This window comes from Meriones unguiculatus, chromosome 6 (assembly GCF_030254825.1).
Source record: "Meriones unguiculatus strain TT.TT164.6M chromosome 6, Bangor_MerUng_6.1, whole genome shotgun sequence".
Lineage (NCBI taxonomy): Eukaryota > Metazoa > Chordata > Mammalia > Rodentia > Muridae > Meriones > Meriones unguiculatus.
In genome coordinates this window covers 79,389,256-79,407,969 of record NC_083354.1, presented here as the reverse complement: position 1 = coordinate 79,407,969, position 18,714 = coordinate 79,389,256, and the positions used below count along the sequence as shown (strand labels likewise).

The following is an 18,714-nucleotide window of genomic DNA, read 5'->3' as shown; positions in this document are numbered from 1 at the left end:
ATTTACGGAGCGTTCCTTTAAATGTTATTACAAGTGACATGACAAATTATCTAAAGCTGCGGAAGTCTTATAGTCTTTTGTAGTTCTTTGAAGGGAAGTTCCCCCCCACTCCGGAGTTAGCGGTGCTCGGGTCCTGGAGCAACATGGCGGCGTCCATGAGGGGCTTGTTTGGGGACTACGTAGTGTTTAGTACGGCTGTTTTGCTAGACTCTGACCGTGTGAAGTTTTCCCCAAGTATCCAGGTTAAAGAACTGTGTACTAATAAGCAGACACAGAGACCCGCCATTCGTTCGTGGTCACGCTAAGGAGCGGAATCCTGAGCACTGACCAAGATGAGTAACATCTACATCCAGGAGCCGCCCACGAATGGGAAGGTGAGAGCTTCACGCCTGGACACCCCAGTAGAGAGCTCTGTGATTAGGGGCGGGGAGGAGGGCCAAGTGTCTGGGATCTTAGAGTTGGAAAGACCAAAAGAACTGTGGTCCACACCCTACTTATGGCCAGTGTTCCATCAATATTATTTGTGTTGGCATGTCTCAGCATATTTTTGAAAAAGTCGTTGAGCAACTTCTCTATTTGCTAGTCTTCTGGCCCCTTGACTTCCTTGATCTAACTTGTGTGAGCGCCTTCTAGTGTCTGTTGTTTTAAAAAGACTTATGCTAAGATTGTTTATTGTTGCTGTTTAACTTGGAGGTCATGCCATTCTCTACAACCATTTATTGAACGCCTATTAGGCGTCGTGCACTTTACCAGGTGCTGGTGATACGCAATATCATTGGTTGGTACGTAATATCAAGCCGTTACCCTACCAGAGCATGTAGCTTAGTTTAGGATTTAGGATGATAAGAAAAATCTTTAAGGAGACAAGGTCTCATTACGTAGTCAAGGCTAGCTCTTAACTCCCTTTCTTGTCGCAGCCTTTTGGATTACAAACATGCATTGTCACACCTTGTTTTTGGCAGGTGATGTTTTGAAGAGGGGATTATATTGCCATGACTATACAATGGAGTGAAAATCTGGAAATGATGGGAAAAACATCTTGGGGGAAATATCTTTTGAGACAATTGTCAAAAGCAGTCGGGGTGTGAGGAATAATACCACATTGAAACGGGAAAGGAATCCTTGATAGGTTTTGTAACCAACCTATGTTTCTAGAGGACAGTGTTTATTTTAATTAATACATGGTTGTAGAGATGAAATAGACTGACCACTCTGCTGTTTAGGACCTTCACATTTGCTGTATCTTTCTCCATTTTGCTATCTTACCTGTTAAAATGTCACTCTTAACAAAGAGGCCTATCAAATAGCAAATCTCAAGGATGCCCTGGTTCTCAGCAATTTCTGAGTATTTAACAGCCTTTTATTTTTGTTTTTTTTCCCTATATAGAATGCAAACACTATAGGGGCAGAGATGAACATCTAGAATAGTGGTCTCAATCTGTGTGTCAAGACCCCTATAGGGGTTGAATGAACTTTTCACAGAAGTCATGTAGCAGACATCCTGTACATCAGATATTTACATAATAATTCACAACAGTAGCAAAATTATAGTTAGGAAATAGCAACGAAAAGAATTTTATAGTCGGGGAGGTTACCAAAACTGTATTAAAGGGTCACAGAATTAGGAAGGTTGAAAACCACTGACCTAGAACAGTGCTTCACATATGGTAGATGGAGTTCATCATTTACCAAAGGATGGCTAAGCAGATGAATTAATACTATGTCTTCTTTAGCTTCTGAAAGGTATTAAGCATAAGTGAGGGTGAAGTTAAACTGTTGATAATCATGAGCAGATTTAGTTGCTTTATTCTAATGACTTTTTTTTTTTTCTTTTTAAGAAATAAAACAGGGTCTCATATGAGTCCTTGGCTGTCCTGGAACTTGTTTACTCTAGAAAATGCTTTGATATGATCATAGTGTAAAAGCACTTCTGAACAGGAATTCATTCATTCAACAAGTATTTTAAAAATTGTGTATGTATATGCATGTGTGAGGTGTGTCTTTTTGTATGCTGGTGCTGGTGTGAAGGCTCAGAGTATAACTTTAGGTGAGGATCCTCATCTTCCATTTAGTTTGAGGCAGTGTCTTTTTGTTGTTTGATGCTGCATGTGCTAGCCTAGCTGGCCTGTGGACTTCTGGAGAGCCTCTTGTGTGCTCTCCTCAGCTCACCAGAGGAGCACTGGGATTAAAGACATGCTACAGCTTCTGCCTTTCACATGTATTCTGGCCTTTTGAACTCAGGTCCTCAGGCTTGTGTGCCAAGCAGTACAACCACTGACCCATTTCCTCAGCCCAGCATTTTTTTTTTCCCTTGTGCGAAGCACATGAAAGGTTCTATTTTAGGTTTTAAGGATGCACTAGAAGAAAATCCATCATCTTCCCTTTTATTGTTGAATCATTTAAGTAAACTGTGTATGATAAAATAATTGTGTGAATAAAAATATAGGAATAAATTATGATGAATACTGTTTTTCTTCTGAACATAAAGTATAGTCCATGGCTTGTTTAGAGATTCTACTGTTTAGTGGCATGTTGGATCTTGAAAGAGAGTAGAAATATTCAGTCAATGGGACAAACTTCTCTTATTCAGTAAGTGTGGTATCACATAGGAAGAAGTTGATGCATGGCATCAGCTAATCTCTGAATGCCATCCTTGCCAGAGGAGGAAAAAGCCATTATGAATTTAGTGGCTTATTAGTGGAAAGTCCAGAGGTGTGCAAGGTGTTTCAACCACACATATTTTTTCTAGATATAAGTTCCCAGCAGTAAAAACAAACAAAAACAAAACAAATAAACAAACACCCCTCCCCAATAATATTGGCTAGTGTTTCTTGATTACTTACTTGTGTGCTGCTGTTCTTAGCCATATATTATATAATAGCTCATTTTGTCCTCACAGCAAATATTTGTGGCTAGTATCTCTGTTTTTCTATAAGGAGATTGGGTCAGAATTGTTGGATATCATGTCCAGGTAGTGCAGGCTAGTAGTGGAAGACTCAACTTTTACATTGAGCAGCTTGACAAAAAAGCATGTGGAGGGAAAGGTATTGTGTGTTACTTTATTTTCAGAGGTGGTTACTAAACTAGTGAGGGCATACTTTAGGGCTTAGACCATTATTTCTGGGGTACTGGGAGAAAATCTGTATCTATTTGTATTATTTCTAGTTTTATTTGTTTAATACAATTATAAATATATTCATATATATTATACATATTCCGAGAACTCACATTAAAAAAAAAAAGATGACTAGGAAGCATATACTCACAAAGTACGGGTACTTGTCAGTCATTTTCTAATATTATGATCTAAGTTTTAATGAGCGTATAGCACATATGGGGGCATATGGTACCTAGATTAACAAAGCCAGCCTTTGTAAACTTCATCTTAAGGATAACATTAATAATGTAGAAACATAGCCAGGAGTAGTGCTACCTTTTTTTTTTTTGTAAAAACAAGATATGTTTAATAAATATAGTTTATACATTTCTATGCTCTACTCTGGTTAACAGTAACTGTTAAAGATGGATATCTAGCCTCTTTGTTAACTTTTTAAAGCTTTAGGTATTTGAATAAACTTAGTCATACAAGAAACTGGTATAGTTTTATAGTATACTATAAAAGAGTAAAGTTCTTAGTTTAAAGTTTCATTTTGATACCAAAGGATCATCAGTAAAATACATTTCCCCTTGTTGTCATTACTAAAGCACAAGGTGAAACAAATGTAAACTTGAGATTGCAGTTGAATTAGCAAGTACTTGGATTTCCAAATTTCCATACTTCAGGGTAGAGTTGGAAGGAGAGTAAACAATGATATTTGTTAGAAGGGTCTCAGTGGTGCCTGTTTTCATTCTAGCCCTTGGGAGGCAAAGGCAGGTCAATCTCTGAGTACAGGGCCACCCTACTCTACAAAGCAGGTTCCTGGGCAGCCAGAGCTACCTATTTTAAAAACAAACAATCGTAAAAACCAGCTAGGTATGGTGGTGTATACCTTTTATACCAGTACAGTAGGCAGAGGTAGATGGATCTCTGTGCGTTCAAGGCTAGTCTGGTATACAAAGAAAGTCCCAGTAAGACCCTGTCTTCAACAAAACAAATACATTGTAAAAATAAAAGAAAAATATAATGAAATGGTAGCATTGAAGCATAGGAAGCATGGGAAATCTGTCAGACAATTAGAAGTTATGAAGATTGTTGGGAATACATGTTTCCATTTATTATTATTATAAATGACCTTTGTATTAAATGTTTGTTCTGTCTTGAAATAATTTCTACTAATATTATAAAGCTATTGTTTATGTTCTAAGTGTTTAAAAACATTCTAAACTAATTATATAGAACAGGAATACAGACCTTTTTAATTTCAAAGAAACATATTTGGTGAAAAAGTTCTGACACAAAAGGGCAATTTTGTATGATTCTGTTCATATGAACTGTTTAGATGGCAGTGTTCATATAGACAGAAAAAAAATTAGTAGTTGTCAAAGGGTGAGGGTAGGGAGAAGAGCGAAGGACTGAAAATGGGTCCAGGTTTTATTCTAGGGTAATGAAATGTTTTGAAAATAGTTTGTCAGCAGTGGCTGACAAACTCTGAATGCAAAATATAGTGAACTCTTTAAGAGGGCAAAATTACTGGTATGTAGGTTATATCTCACTAAATAATACTAATTTTTTTTGCTATGCTTTTACAAAATTAAAATGTGAACTATCTTTAAGTATGGTCTTTGTAAAAGCACACAATTCTTAAAATGGTTGCTGAGAAGAAAAAGCGAGGTTCTCTTAAGTGACAGTGCTTCATTCAAAGCACACAAGGGGCAGTGAAGTATTTCAGACATGATGGACATCAGAACTTAGAGAAAGTCAGAAAATAGTGCTCTGTGTAATTTCAGGTTCATTCTGAGGTAGATGGAATTATCCAGCTTTAGTTTATGTCTGTCGGTTCTCACACACAAAAATAAGTAAATAAAAAGATAATAAAGGAACAACATTTTTTGAGCTAAGGTCTCACTATGTAGTCTTGGTTGAACTGCGACTTGCTACATAGACCAGGTGGGCCTAGAACTCATAGAGATTTGCCTGCTTTTGTCTTCTCAGTGCTAGCCTTAACAGCATATGCCACCATGCTTGGCTTTTTTATGTATTTTTATGAGTCAAGGAAACCATTAAAAATGTACCACAATATGGATATTTTCACTTTTCTCATTTTTATAGTTTCTGAAGAGTAGTTGTAAAAAAGCTGTGTGTTGCCAGAAAAGGCCCCTAAATATCTAACACCTTTGCCAGTGTTACATAATTTATGATAGCCTTTCTTAGGCTTCTGAAACAAAGTTGTAGCAAAAAATGTACTAGGTGGTGGGGGAGGAAAGTGAGGTAGTCTCCTCACTTTGCTATTGAAAAGCATTTTCACTGGGTGATGGTGACACACACCTTTAAACCTACCACTCAGGAGGCAGAGGCAGGTGGATCTCTGAGTTGAAGGCCAGTTTGCTCTACAGAGTGCTTTCCAGGACAGCCAGGGCTACACAGAGAAACTGTGTCTCGAACAAAACAAAACAAAACAAAAACAAAAACAAAAAGAGAAAGAAAAGCATTCTCATTCAATTTACATCTTTAAGGGCATCGTTAAAAGGGAGGCCCACCCTCCCTTCTCTCCCTCCCTCCCTTCCCTCCCCTCCCTTCCTTTCCTCCCCTACTTCCCTTCCCTCTCCTCCCTTCCCTCCCTCCCTTCTCTCCCCTACCTCTCTTCCCTCCCCTCCCTTCCTTCCCTCCTCCCTCCCTCCCTCCCTTCCTTCCCTCCTCCCTCCCTCCGTCCCTTCCTCCCTTCTTTCGACATATTTCTTGATTTTACATATATGAGAGCTCTATCTGCATGTACACCTGTATACCAGAAAAGGGCATCAGATTCCAGTATAGATAGTTGGGAGCCACCATGTGGTTGCTGGGAATTGAATTCTGGACCTCTGGAAGAACAGACAGTGCTCTTAACTGCTGAGCCATCTCTCCAGCCCCCAAAAGGCAGCACTTTCTTAAATCATGCTTTCCTAAACTTATCCCTTTTCCAAAATGTTATTTTTGACACAGTAAAGGAGTTCTAGGAAAAAAAAAAAAAAGAGTGTGGCTTATATATGGACTATCCATGAGGATATGTTTGGTTTTAGTTATTCTTCAGTATTTATTTGCAAGAACATTTTGTGAGGTAGCCACAGATTATAGATACTAGTAAACTTTTCTACAGTAGGGGTAGAAAAGAAAATTTTATACTGGAGACTTCAGCTATGCCATGATGTTCAAACTTAGGGACTAATATTCTTTTTGGTTATTTGTAGTTATTAAGTCAGTTGCTGAATAAGCTATTTCACCTTCCAGCCTTAGCAGAGGTTCTGGTTGTTAAAAAGCAGGTGGTTCCACAAAGGACTAACTACTGCCATGACCAGTAAAAGGAGATTATTAAACAATCTACCTATTATAGATATGATAACTTTAAGACATAACACTTTCAGCAAGTCATAACCAGAATTGGATGAAGAATATTCCTGTGGGTGAGGACTCCAGCTAAGTTGGTATAGTACTTGGCCTAGCATGCACAAAGCACTGGGTTCCATCTCCAGCACTGAATGAACAAGGTGACACATGCCTATCTATCATCCATGTACTTTGGGAGCTAGAGGCAGGAAGAACAGGAGTCAAGGTGAGTTTGAGGCCAGACTGGACTATAAGGCTATAAGGCTCCGGCTTGCAAAAACATAAACAAAAACAAAACATCAAAGGGCTGGGAAAAGAGCTCAGTTTATGATCAAGTGCTTGATGTAAGAAGAGCTGAATCTGGATTCCCAGAAACCTCATAAAAAGTTGGGCATGGTTGCATGAATCTGAAACCCCAGACAGGGGGCCCGGGAGTGGCAGAGGCCGGGGAACTACTAAGCTTGCTCATCAGCCAGTCTAGTTGAATTGCTGAGTATCAAAGTAAGATGCAGAGCTCTAGAGAAAGACACCCAGTGCTGACCCCTGGTCCCTGTGTGCACGCGTGCATATGTGCATGTGCACATATGCAGAGTATTCAGAATTAGGCTGGCATGGTTTCAGTGTGAAATAGAGCCCAAAGAGAGTTTCAACTGAGTCTTTGTACAGTTTTCTAATAATGTAACTCAGCGGGCTCACTAACTTCTTAGTGTCATAATTCGCTAACCGGGGGCTGGAGAGATGGCTCAGTGGTTAAGAGCACTGTCTGCTCTTCCAGAGGACTCAGGTTCAATTCCCAGCACCCACGTGGCAGCTCAGTCTGTAACTCCTGTTCCAAGAGAGCCAACACCATCACACAGATACACATGCAAGCAAAAATACCAATGTACATTAAAAACATAATTCGCTAACCAATTTTATTGGAAATAATGTAGTTAAGTTTGCACTCTTGGTTTTTAAATGAATAGAGTTTGTTTTCTGTGAATAAAAAGGTAGAAAAGGTAGGTGCTTATTTATTTATTTATTTATTTAAAGTCCTTAGCTTTTTCTGAAAATAGTGTGTTGAATCATCTAATGATGTTTGGGCTGTAATGAATATTTGACATTTGTTCAATAAAACAACAAAACCCAAGTTGAGTTTGTAATATTTCTTCTAGAAGTAAAAACTGTATTAGTGTTGCAAGTTGAATAGCTGATCAAGCAAAATAAATATTGAATATGATATCATATTTCTCATGTTCTTTCCATAGGTTTTATTGAAAACTACAGCTGGAGATATTGACATCGAGTTGTGGTCAAAAGAAGCTCCTAAAGCATGCAGGAATTTCATTCAGCTCTGTTTGGAGGGTCAGTATCCCCTTCACTATCATTCTGAGGAGAAGCTCACCTGCCTTTACACTGTGTGTTGGGCACACTGGCCTGGCCTGTACTCCCAGCACTTGGGGGGTTGATGGAGAAACATTTCGAGTTTCAGACCAGTCTGGGAAACACAGTGAGACTCTAAGTAAAACTCTGAAAGGATGAACTTTTCATTCATTTGAAGAATGAAAAGAATAAACTACAATATGTTCTCACATTGAGGTCTTGTGTTATCCAGAGCTAACATTTGGTATTATGGTGTTGAGCAGTATATGAGGAAATAGATAGACTGCAGGGATAACAACTTTCCTCCAGGTAAGCTGTAAACTGTTACACTTTTAGCAGAGACAAGTCATACCTGATGTTGATACATTCACTCCATCTTTAATTTTGTTTTTCTTTTTTTCAAGACAGGGTTTCTCTGTGTGTAGCCTTGGCTGTCTTAGAACTCACTTTGTTAACCAGGCTAGCCTCAAACTCACAGAGATCCATTTGCCTCTGCCTCCCAGATAGATGTTGGGATTAAAGGCGTGTACCACCATGCCCAGCGATTTTTCATGTTTTACATACAGACCTTCCCTAAGCTTGCCTCTCATTCTGTGTTATCTTTTTCATTCTTGTGTCGTCTTCAGCCAAACGACTATTATTTTCAGAACTCTATTTCTTCCCTTTTTGTGCCAAATTGATCTAATGGTGAAATGTTCATCTCTATTGGAAATGTTTGTTAGCCACCACGAAAACCAAGTTTCATCTTCTTCCCCAGACGGCCTGGGCTTTGATCTCCAGGACTGTAAGTGTGTTCTAGCTGGTCTTCCCTTTCATTTCTTTGCCTTCTGCCTGTGCACACCATGTTTGAATCTTTAGGTACTTGGCTTCCTAGCTTCCCGTTATTTTCCATTCCCCTAATCACATGCTTTCAGTCAGCCATTCTTTCTTATTTTCTGAACATTCCCGTTCCCACACATCCTCTTACTAGCTCTTCCTTTTTTGTAATTTTTCTCACCCTGCTTTTGTTTAAGTATAGCCAATTTGTATCATTTTGTTCAAAGTGTTTTTTCATAAAGCTTACTACTTAGCATTCACTAATTTGTTACCAATTTGAGTCATAACATGATGAAATTTTATGTTGACTTGGGTATTTTTTGTTCATGGATATTTGTTTATACACCTTTACATTTCATATACTTGCAGTTTCTTCTTGGCTCCTAGAATGTACTTCATATGACTTCAAATGCCTCCAGTGGTGGGTGCAAATCAGGGTCTTCGAGAGCTACACCTGATTTTACAGATATTGTTATTCATAGTGTCAGAAAAATAGCATTTGGGGCTAGAATCCATAGTATCCTGTTGTATGGTATGGGCAAAGCTCTTCAAATTAAAATTAGATAAATATATTGCTATAGGGGAAAGATTAAAGAAATAATAATAGAAGAATCCAATTCCTCAGATGAGACAAAGAAAATATGTCTGCAAAGATCATTATTAATAATTGCTATGGCAGGCAGGAAGGAAATAAAATCAGACAGGTAGTGTATTTCGAGAGGCCTCAAATAACTGTCAACAAAGCTAAGAAACTCAAGAGACAAAGGAAAGTTTGACTTCTGGTAATAAGTTTAAAGAAGTCAAAAGCTCAAATTTTACAGGAGAGTGAAATTACAAAAACACTAGAAAGAATGAATGGTAAATTGCAATCCATGGACCAGGTGAATGAAGGAACAAAGAATCTGGATAGAATATAGAAATGAAATACACATGAGGTTCAGTTGATACTGACAGAGCTCACTTGCTTCAAAAAGGAATTATTCTCCCATTTATAAGAAAACCAGGAAATGGAAGAAAAAAATTTTATAGAAATAATCAGTGTAATTTTCTTAACAAAACAAGTAAGAATTTAATGAAATTATTGTTGGGAAGGCTAACTACAAACCTGAGAAGATTGATTTTAAAAAAAGGTACTCCTGGCTCGAGAGATGCTTCAACACTTAAGAGCACTGGCTGCTCTTCCAAAGGCCCTGGGTTCAGTTCCAAGCACCTGCAAGGCAGCTCACAACCATCTATAACTCCACTTCCAGAAGATCCAGTGCCCTCTTCTGGCTTTAATGGTTACCAGGCATGAATGTGGTACGCAGACATACATGCAAGCAAAACACCCATACACTTATAAAAAATAAATATTCCTTACATGAGTAAAGTAATGTAGAGAACTCCATTTAACCCTTTGAGTGATTAAAAGAAGTTACCATGTTTCTGAGGCTTGTAATACACCTTTCAGTATAACAACAGCAGCAACAATGTGTAGTTTGCTGAATTAAAAGCAAATGATTGAAAGATGAGTTAGCCCAGTCTCAGATGTGGCCCTCAGTGGAACAGTCTTTCTTGTTGAAAAATAGTCATATCTTTTGCAAAACCCAAATATCTATAATTACAGATTTAATCTTGGACTTTAAGGTCTTTGCTATATAGATAGGTATAAACATTTCAAATAAATACAAATTTTGAAAGTGTATAAAACTATTACAAAAGAAGGAAAAGAAACAAAGCAAAAGGAAACTAATTTTCAGTTTTCTTAGGAGATATCCTATAACTCAATGGGATGCTGTGCTTCTTTCTTACCTAAGTTAATATTTTTCTTAATGATTCTCATTTCAGAGAATAAATTCTATGGGAAACTATATATCATTTCTGCTTCCTATTTGTGACTAGAGATTGTATTTTTATATATAAATACCTCCTGAAAATCACTTAGCAAAGTGAATGATTTAATTGGACTAAAGTACATGTTATTTATTTTATTTATTGAACTGTTTGTTTAAAAGGAGACTGCACAGACAGTGCTAAAACTATAATCAGTTAACAACTTTAGTATCTATGGGTTTGTAATTTTTGTGCATTAGTAAGTTAATTTTCTATCAGGAGAAGAGGAAGAGGCAAGAAATGAGCTTTTCACCTCTACCTAGGCTTCTTAGCATCAGCACTGCTGGCCTTGGGATTGGTTATTCTTTGTTACAGAAATAATTCTTTGGGCTTTAGGATGCAAAGCAGTGTTCTTGCCATCTTCTACAAGATGCTAGTAGTATTCTCTAGTTTTGATAACCAAAAATATTCCAAGATGTTGATAAATGTTCTCTTGGACACAGAATTGATGCTCCTCTCTTTTCCCCAGTTGAGAGCCATTGATGTGTATAACCTTGTTTTTATTTTCAAAACAGTACTCCATAATGTGAGAGAAATCTGAAGATTATAAAAACAAGACCAACAAACTAAACCACCATTGTTTCTGTAGAAACAGTGTTTTGAAAGTTGAATGTTTTATAAGAAGTAGGGAGGAAAGGTTATGGTTTAAAAGCCTACCTAGCATTCTGGAAATTAAGTCTTGTGGCTCTGTTTGTATATTAACTTTGACAACTAATGTCATACTGAGTTTTAGAAATTGATATATTAATTGTTTTTCAGCCTACTACGACAACACCATTTTTCACAGAGTTGTACCTGGTTTCATAGTCCAAGGTGGAGATCCCACAGGCACTGGGACTGGTGGAGAGTCTATCTATGGAGCTCCATTCAAGGTCAGATCAAGTTACTGTACTCTAGGTCAGCTTGGAATGCTTTTTCAAAAGTGATGCTGTCCCATAAGAATAATGTCCCATGTAGTATAAAAAATTGGTGGAGCTAGAATTATTCAGAGATAAGAGCAAATACTACCTACCAAGCGGTCTTTCTGATCTGTTTTCAGGCAGACCTTTGTGCTAGATTAAATTAAGGTAGAGCTAAAGGTTGTAATAAAAGGAGAAGGGCCCCAGGATTCAGAAATAAATCTGTATGGCATATTTTCTGATGTTTGTCTGTGTTTGATCTTAGCAGCAAAGTTTTAGAAGATTGCACGTGCTATTTTATGTTAAAACACTTTTCAGTATTTTCCTTGAGTGTCTTCAGCAGACTGGGGGTTGAATAAGATTTTTTTTTTTTTTTTTGTGGAGTTGTGGAAACTAGGAGAGCCAGATTACAATGTCTGACCCTCCTTCTTCCTGTCTTGCAGAAGTATGTGGAAGAGCCAGCTCTGGCTTTCCCATAAGGACACGAGCCCCAGTGGGTTAGAATGAGAGCCCCAAGCCTTATGACTTCATCTCACTTTTATCATGTTTATAGCCTTCACCACCTTGTTAGAGCCACAAATACAGCTGTGTCAGAGACTAAGACTTCACTATAAAGCTTCCAGTCTCCTATGGTGGAGCTTACTCTATGCTATGTACTTACTGTACACAAAAGAACTCTATAGACAGAGTGCACGCATGATGGAAAGTCACAAAGTAAGCAAAAGGAAGAGCCAAAATATTGGGAAAAGATGTATTAGTCAAAAATGAACCTGTGATTTCTTACTTAAAAATCTTTTGTTAGATTTATTCACTTTATTTTATGTATGAGTGTTTTGCCTGCATGTTGTATGTGCTGCTTGCTGACAGCAGAGGTCAGATAAGTGCATTGGATCCCCTGGAACTGGAGTTATAGATGGCTGTGAACCACTGTGTGGGTGCTGGGGATTGAACCCAGGTCCTCTGAAAGAGCAACAAGTGCTCTTACCTGCTGAGCCATCTCTCCAGTCCTGGCCTCCGATTTCTTCACTGCCAGGGTAAACTTAAGGAAAAGAGTTAATCTGCTTGATCTGCTTAGGAACAATAATGGGCTCAACTATAGCAAAAACTGTATTTGTTAGTAGTGTAATTAGAACAGGGCTAGGTTCTTTGAGTGAATATGTGTCAGTGGTTCTTAAAAATCAGGAAACTTTTGAAAACCTCATATTTGTTCTAGTGGGAAATAATGTCTGGAGTTTTCTTTCGTCTTTTTCTGGGTCAGTGTAATTTTTAATTGACTTGAATTTGTGACTGTCTTCCTGCCTGCACCTCCTGAGTACTTGGATTGCTGGCATGTGCCACAGTGGCTCACCACAGCGTGATTGTGATTTTCTTTTCTTATTTTTCAACTATGTTTTCTAGATGATAGTGGCCCTGGAAAGTAGGAAGCGGTATTTAAAAAAATCTTAGTGTCACTGTTAATCAGATCTCATAATTTTAGGACCTCCGCTTTATAGGAAGTTTTTTTTTTAATCTTATTAATCCCATTATTTATTCTAACCTCTCTTTTTGACATTTCCTTTCTGAGATATTTGCTTTGTTATTTTAAAATACTATAGTTACAGTGTTAATTTCTTTCAACTATATAATTTTAAACATGGTGTCTTAGTTAGAGTTACGTTGCTATGATGAAATACCATGGCCAGATGCAACTTGGGGAGGAAAGAGTTTATTTCACTCAGTTTTACCTAACAGTTCATCATTAAAAGCAGTGAGGGCAGGAACGCATGAAGGACAGTATCCTGGAGACAGAAGCCATGGAGGCTGCTGCTTATTGGCTTGCTCCTCATCGCTTTCTCAGCTTGCTTTCTTACAGAACCCAGGACTACCTGCCAGGGATGGCGCAACCCACAATGGGCTGGGTCCTCGCCTGTCAAACACCAACCAAGAAAATGCCTTACAGCTTGATCTTTTGGAGGCATTTTCTTAACTCAGGTTCCCTCCTCTCCAATGACTTTAGTTTGAGACTAGTTGATATAAAACTACCCAGCACACATGGAATAAAATACCATAGATTAGGGGGATTTAAACCACAGGAATGTCTTACTCATCGTTCTTCTGAATGCAGAGAAGTCAGAGGTCAAAGTGTTTGCTTATCCAGATCTTGGTGAGATGTACTGATTTCAGATCTTAGTAATATGTTAAGGAAAAATGGCCTCTGGTGCTTAAAGGCACTGATTATGTCACATGGATGCATCATGGATGATTCCATTGTCAAGTCTAAGGGGAAATTCTATGTAGCTCTCAGAACAAGGAAAGCACCTGAGAATCAGTGGTCCCTGCACTGTTATAACCTGCCAAGTCAGACTCATGCCATCTCTGAGGGTGGTGTAGGACTTTAAAAAACACAATGAAATCACATTAACACACATGGAAGAATCTCTTGAAAAACAAGAAGAAAGCCATTGCTTATGACTTGTAGAGGAAGATGGGAAGGAGTAATAGCTGAGGGCTTCACAGTGGTTTTAAGATGGGTTTCTTGGAAAAGCAACAGACGACTTTAACTGTTTAGAGGACACTGAAGGACAGTAGGAACTGACTCCCTTTGAGCATCCTTCTCTGTGTGTAAGTAGACTTCCATAAGACAGTCATAACTGAATATATTTAGAAGATACAAACTGCTGAATTCATGCTTAAGAACATTGAACAGATAGTAAATTTGGGTTTGATTGTACTTCAAAATCAGTTAAATAAAGCTTCAGCATTTTTGATTAGAAATTGTCTGAGCTTTGCTGGTCTGCTGCGTAGCTGATTGAATATGAAGAGTCTCATGAGTGAGAACAGTCACTAAATCTCTTTTATTCTTGAAGGATGAATTTCACTCACGGTTGCGTTTTAATAGAAGAGGACTGGTTGCCATGGCAAACGCTGGTCCCCATGATAATGGCAGCCAGTTTTTCTTTACCCTGGGTCGAGCAGATGAACTTAACAATAAGCACACCATCTTTGGAAAGGTTAGTGTTCATATCTTAAGTGTATGGTTTGGTTTTGGTTTTAGCTTATTTAAACTGCTATGATACACGCAATTAACTTATATAATGACTGCCTTAAAAATGTTACACTTGTTTACTTACTGTTTTCAAAACCGATGAAGTATGTTTCTATTATGATGAACTACCTGAACTTTGGGTACTTCAAGTCAGTCATTTGTCATGGTCTAAATGTGTTCCTTAAGTCATAGTAGTGATATTAGCTACTTAAGGCCATATAATGGAGTTGTTTTCTTTCTCTCTTTCTCTCTTTCTCTCTTCCTTCCTTCCTTCCTTCCTTCCTTCCTTCCTTCCTTCCTTTCTTCCTTCCTTCCTTTTTATCTCTTTGTTTCATTTATTTATTTATTGACTTACATATTTTCAAGACAGGGTTTCTCTGTATAGCCTTGGCTATCTTGGAACTCTGTAGGCCAAGCTGGCCTTGATCTCAGAGATCCTTCTGCCTTGCCTCTGCCTCCTGAGTCCTGGGATTAAAGGCATGAATCACCATGCCCAGCTGTTTTACAATAATATTTGAAGTTTAAAGCTTACCAGTGATTAATTTCTTTAAATTTAAAGTGGAAGTTGTAAAGTTTGGCCCTGAGTCTCAGCATCTTCTTCCATCTCCCATTGGGTGGAGCCTTTCAGAGGACCCTCTGTAGTAGATGCCCATCCTGTTCCCTCTCTTCCATTGCTTCTGGTATCTATCCTGTTTGCCATTCTAAATGAGATTTAAGCATCCTTCTGAGGGTCCTCCTTAGTGTTTAGCTCCTTTGGGTCTGTAGATGGCTGTCCTATATTATATGGCTAATCTTTGCTTATAGTGAATGTATGCCATGTCTTTCTGTTTCTGGGTTACCTCACTCAGGATGAGCTCTTCTAATTCCATCCATTTGCCTGCAGATTTCATGATTTCCTTGTTTTTAATTGCCGAGTAGTATTCCATTGTGTAGATGTACCACAATTTCTGTATCCATTCTTCCATTGAGGGACATCTAGGTTCCAAATTCTGGCTATTACAAATAAAGCTGCTATAAAGGAAGAGAGGGGTGGGATTAAAGGGACATGGATGAGACAGGAGCCCCACAAGGAGACCAACATAACTAAAAGATCTGAGCCCCTGGGGTCCTGCAAGACTGATGCACCAACGGAGGACCATGCATGGAGAGGACCTAGACCCCCTACTTAGGTGTAGCCAGTTGGCAGCTCAGTCTCCATGTAGATCTCTGAGTGAGGAGAGCATGGGCTGCCTCTATCATGAACTCAGTTTATTGCTCTCTGATTACTTGCCCCTGATGAGGCAACCTTGCCAGGCCACGAAGGAAGAAGATCTAAGCAGTTCTGATGAGAGTTAACAAGCTATGGGCAGATGGCAATAGTGGAGAACTTCCTCTTTTAGTGGACTAGGGGAAAGAGATAAGGGGAAGAAGGAGAGAAGATGGGGCTGGGGAAGTTAAGAAAGGGGACTTTAATTGGGATATATAGAATAAATTCTAAAGAAAAAAAATTTTAAAGGAAAAAATAAAGTGGAAGTTGTTAGTATTTATTATTTTACAGGATATATTGCTTTGAATAGTATCCACTTAATCCTTCTCACACTTAACAAATGAGGGATGGTCTTCCCATAGAATTTTCAGCAGTTCTTTTTAAAGAGAGACCCTGAAGGTATCTTTCTCTCACCCTCTTTCTCACCTGAATATCCCTGTATTTAATTCTTAGTCTTAGTTGACATTAATAGCGTTTTAGCCCCCTCTGCTGGAACAGTAAGAATTGTTTCCTTATATCCTAGGCAAAAGTAGGTTTTGACTATAATAGGAGGAAAACAATTTAGTATAGTTGGACAACTGAACCTTTGAATTCAAGTCATACCCAAATAATAACAATATCACATTATTGGTTATTTCTTAAGGATTTGGGTCAGGAAATATGTATTGTCATGTTCCTTTGAAGCATTCCTAACCAGGAATTTGGTTATCATAGATTTTTCCCATCTCTAACCTTTTTTTTTTTTTTTTAACAAGATGAGAACTGAGTTCCAAGCTTGTAGTGTGTTTTACAATTTCTGTTACATAACCCAGGCGCGAGACAACCTACACATAGCAGTCATAAGTGGAGAAGCCCCTGCTATTGGATCTGTAACTTCTTACAGCCTTTATCTTCATATTTGTACAAGGAGGGTAATGTAATTCTCACTTTAGGGTATTTGTGTAAACTAAATTAGTCAACCGTCTGCAAAGTATTTATCATAATGTCAATGCTTAAGCTGCTTTAAGTCCAAGTTTGTTTGTGATACTTGAATGAACTGTCATCCAGTAAGAAGGTTCGAACTGCATGTCTATTTTTAGTAACTGACATCCTACACACTGGAAACACCTAAAGAGGCGTATTAAGAGATTGAACCCAGCTGTGCTTTCCAGCTTGAAAGTCAGCGTGCCTTACCTTCATTGTTAGCTGTGTTTATTCTTTGTAAAACACAAAGCTCTATTTCAATTTTTTAAAAACACCTTTTCCAGAAGTGCACTATTTATTTAAAATATTTTCAGAATTTCTCTATTATTTAAAATGTGAATGCAGATGTTTGTAATCACATTTCATGTTTTGTTTGGTAGGTTACAGGGGATACAGTGTACAACATGCTGCGCCTGACAGAAGTAGATATCGACAATGAAGAGAGACCCCGCAATCCACACAGGATCAAAAGTTGTGAGGTAGGAGTTGGCTGTTAGGTTCACTTAAAAGGCCTTTTAAGCATTAGATGAAAGTGTTACGGTAAACACCATGCTTCATTTTTATCTACTTAAGCACAACTTCTGGGTACAGATTTTTTTTTTTTAATTAAAGGCTTTGGATTCTAATATGAAACTAGATAATCTAAAGAATGAAAAGCTCAAGTCATAATTATTAGGTTGTGAATTAAAGGAGTTAGGTTTCTTCGCCAAAGAATAGGATTTTAGATGAATTAAGACTTTGCCTTTATTGAGGAAGTGAAGTAATCCTTAAGAGCATTTGATATGGAGTCCAAATGTCTGGGTTGGTTCCTTACGTTTTTCTTCTATAAAATAGGTATCAGATAGAATGTGTTTTACTTAAAAAGAATGTCTTGAGATGGTCACTGAGGCCATGTGCCTAGAAGAGCACGGTTGGCCCTATGTACTACTGTACTAATGGTTTAGGTAGGGAAGGCTTAGATGCTAATTGTCACTAGACTTCAATATCATTTTTCATCTTTCGTTCATTTATTTTTTATTATTATCATTTATTACAATTTATTAAATTTGTATCCCAGCTGTGGCCCCCTCTCTCATTTCCTCCCAAACCTGTCCTCCCTCCCTCTTCTTCACCTAGTCCACTGATAGGGGAGGTCTTCCTCACCTTCTGTCTGACCCTAGCCTATCAGGGCTCATCAGGACTGGTTGCATTGTTTTCCTCTGTGGCCTGGCAAGGCTGCATCCCCCAGGGGGAAGTGATCAGAGAGCCTGCCATTGAGTTCATGCCAGAGACAGCTCCTGCTCCCCTTACTTGGGACCACATTTAGAGATTGAGTCTATGTGTTACATCTGAGCCAGAGTTTTAGGTACTTTCTGTGTATTGTCCTTAGTTGGGGTATCATTCTCTTTAGGGGTCCCAAGGCTCAGTTTTTGTGGCTCTGTTGGTCTCCTTTTAGAGCTCCTGTCCCCTCCAGATCTTTCTATCTCCCCCTTCTTTCCGAAGATTCCCTGTACTCTGCAAAAAGTTTGGCTGTGAGTCTCAGCCTCTGCTGTGATACCCCACAGGGTAGAGCCTTTCAGAGTCCCTCTGTGTTAGGCTCCTGTCCTGTTGCCTGTTTCTCCTGCTTCTGATGTCTATCATGTTTGCCGTTCTGAATGAGGATTGAGCATCTTCCCTAGGGTGTTCCTTGTTGGTTAGTATAGATTTTAGTATGTTTATCTTATATTATATGGCTAATATCCAATTATGAGTGAGTATATACCATGTGTGTCTTTCTGCTTCTGGGACACCACACTGAAGATGATCTTTTCTAGTTCCCACCATTTGCCTAAAAATTTCATGATTTCCTCGTTTTTAATAGCTGAATAGTATTCCGTTGTGTAAAAGTACCACAATTTCTGTATCCATTCCTCTGCTGATGGACATCTGAGTTGTTTCCAGTTTCTAGCTATTACAAATAAAGCTGCTACAAACATGGTTGAACAAATGTCCTTGTTGTGTACTTGAGCATCTTTTGGATATATGCCTAGGAGCTGGATCTTGAGAAAGCGCTATTCCTAATTGTCTGAAAAAGCACCAGATTGATTCCTAA

General features: G+C 38.4%; 1 protein-coding gene across 1 annotated transcript in view; it reads left to right on the top strand.

Annotated features, from left to right (window-relative positions):
- Positions 1-110: 110 nt before the first annotated feature.
- Positions 111-18,714, top strand: part of Cwc27 (CWC27 spliceosome associated cyclophilin) — a 204,292-nt gene continuing 185,688 nt past the window's right edge. The window contains exons 1-5 of the mRNA XM_060385687.1: positions 111-374; positions 7,708-7,804; positions 11,270-11,382; positions 14,256-14,399; positions 17,024-17,122. Of these exons, the coding sequence (XP_060241670.1) occupies positions 333-374; positions 7,708-7,804; positions 11,270-11,382; positions 14,256-14,399; positions 17,024-17,122 (495 nt within the window). The 5' untranslated portion in view covers positions 111-332. The remainder of the gene's footprint in view (positions 375-7,707; positions 7,805-11,269; positions 11,383-14,255; positions 14,400-17,023; positions 17,123-18,714) is intronic.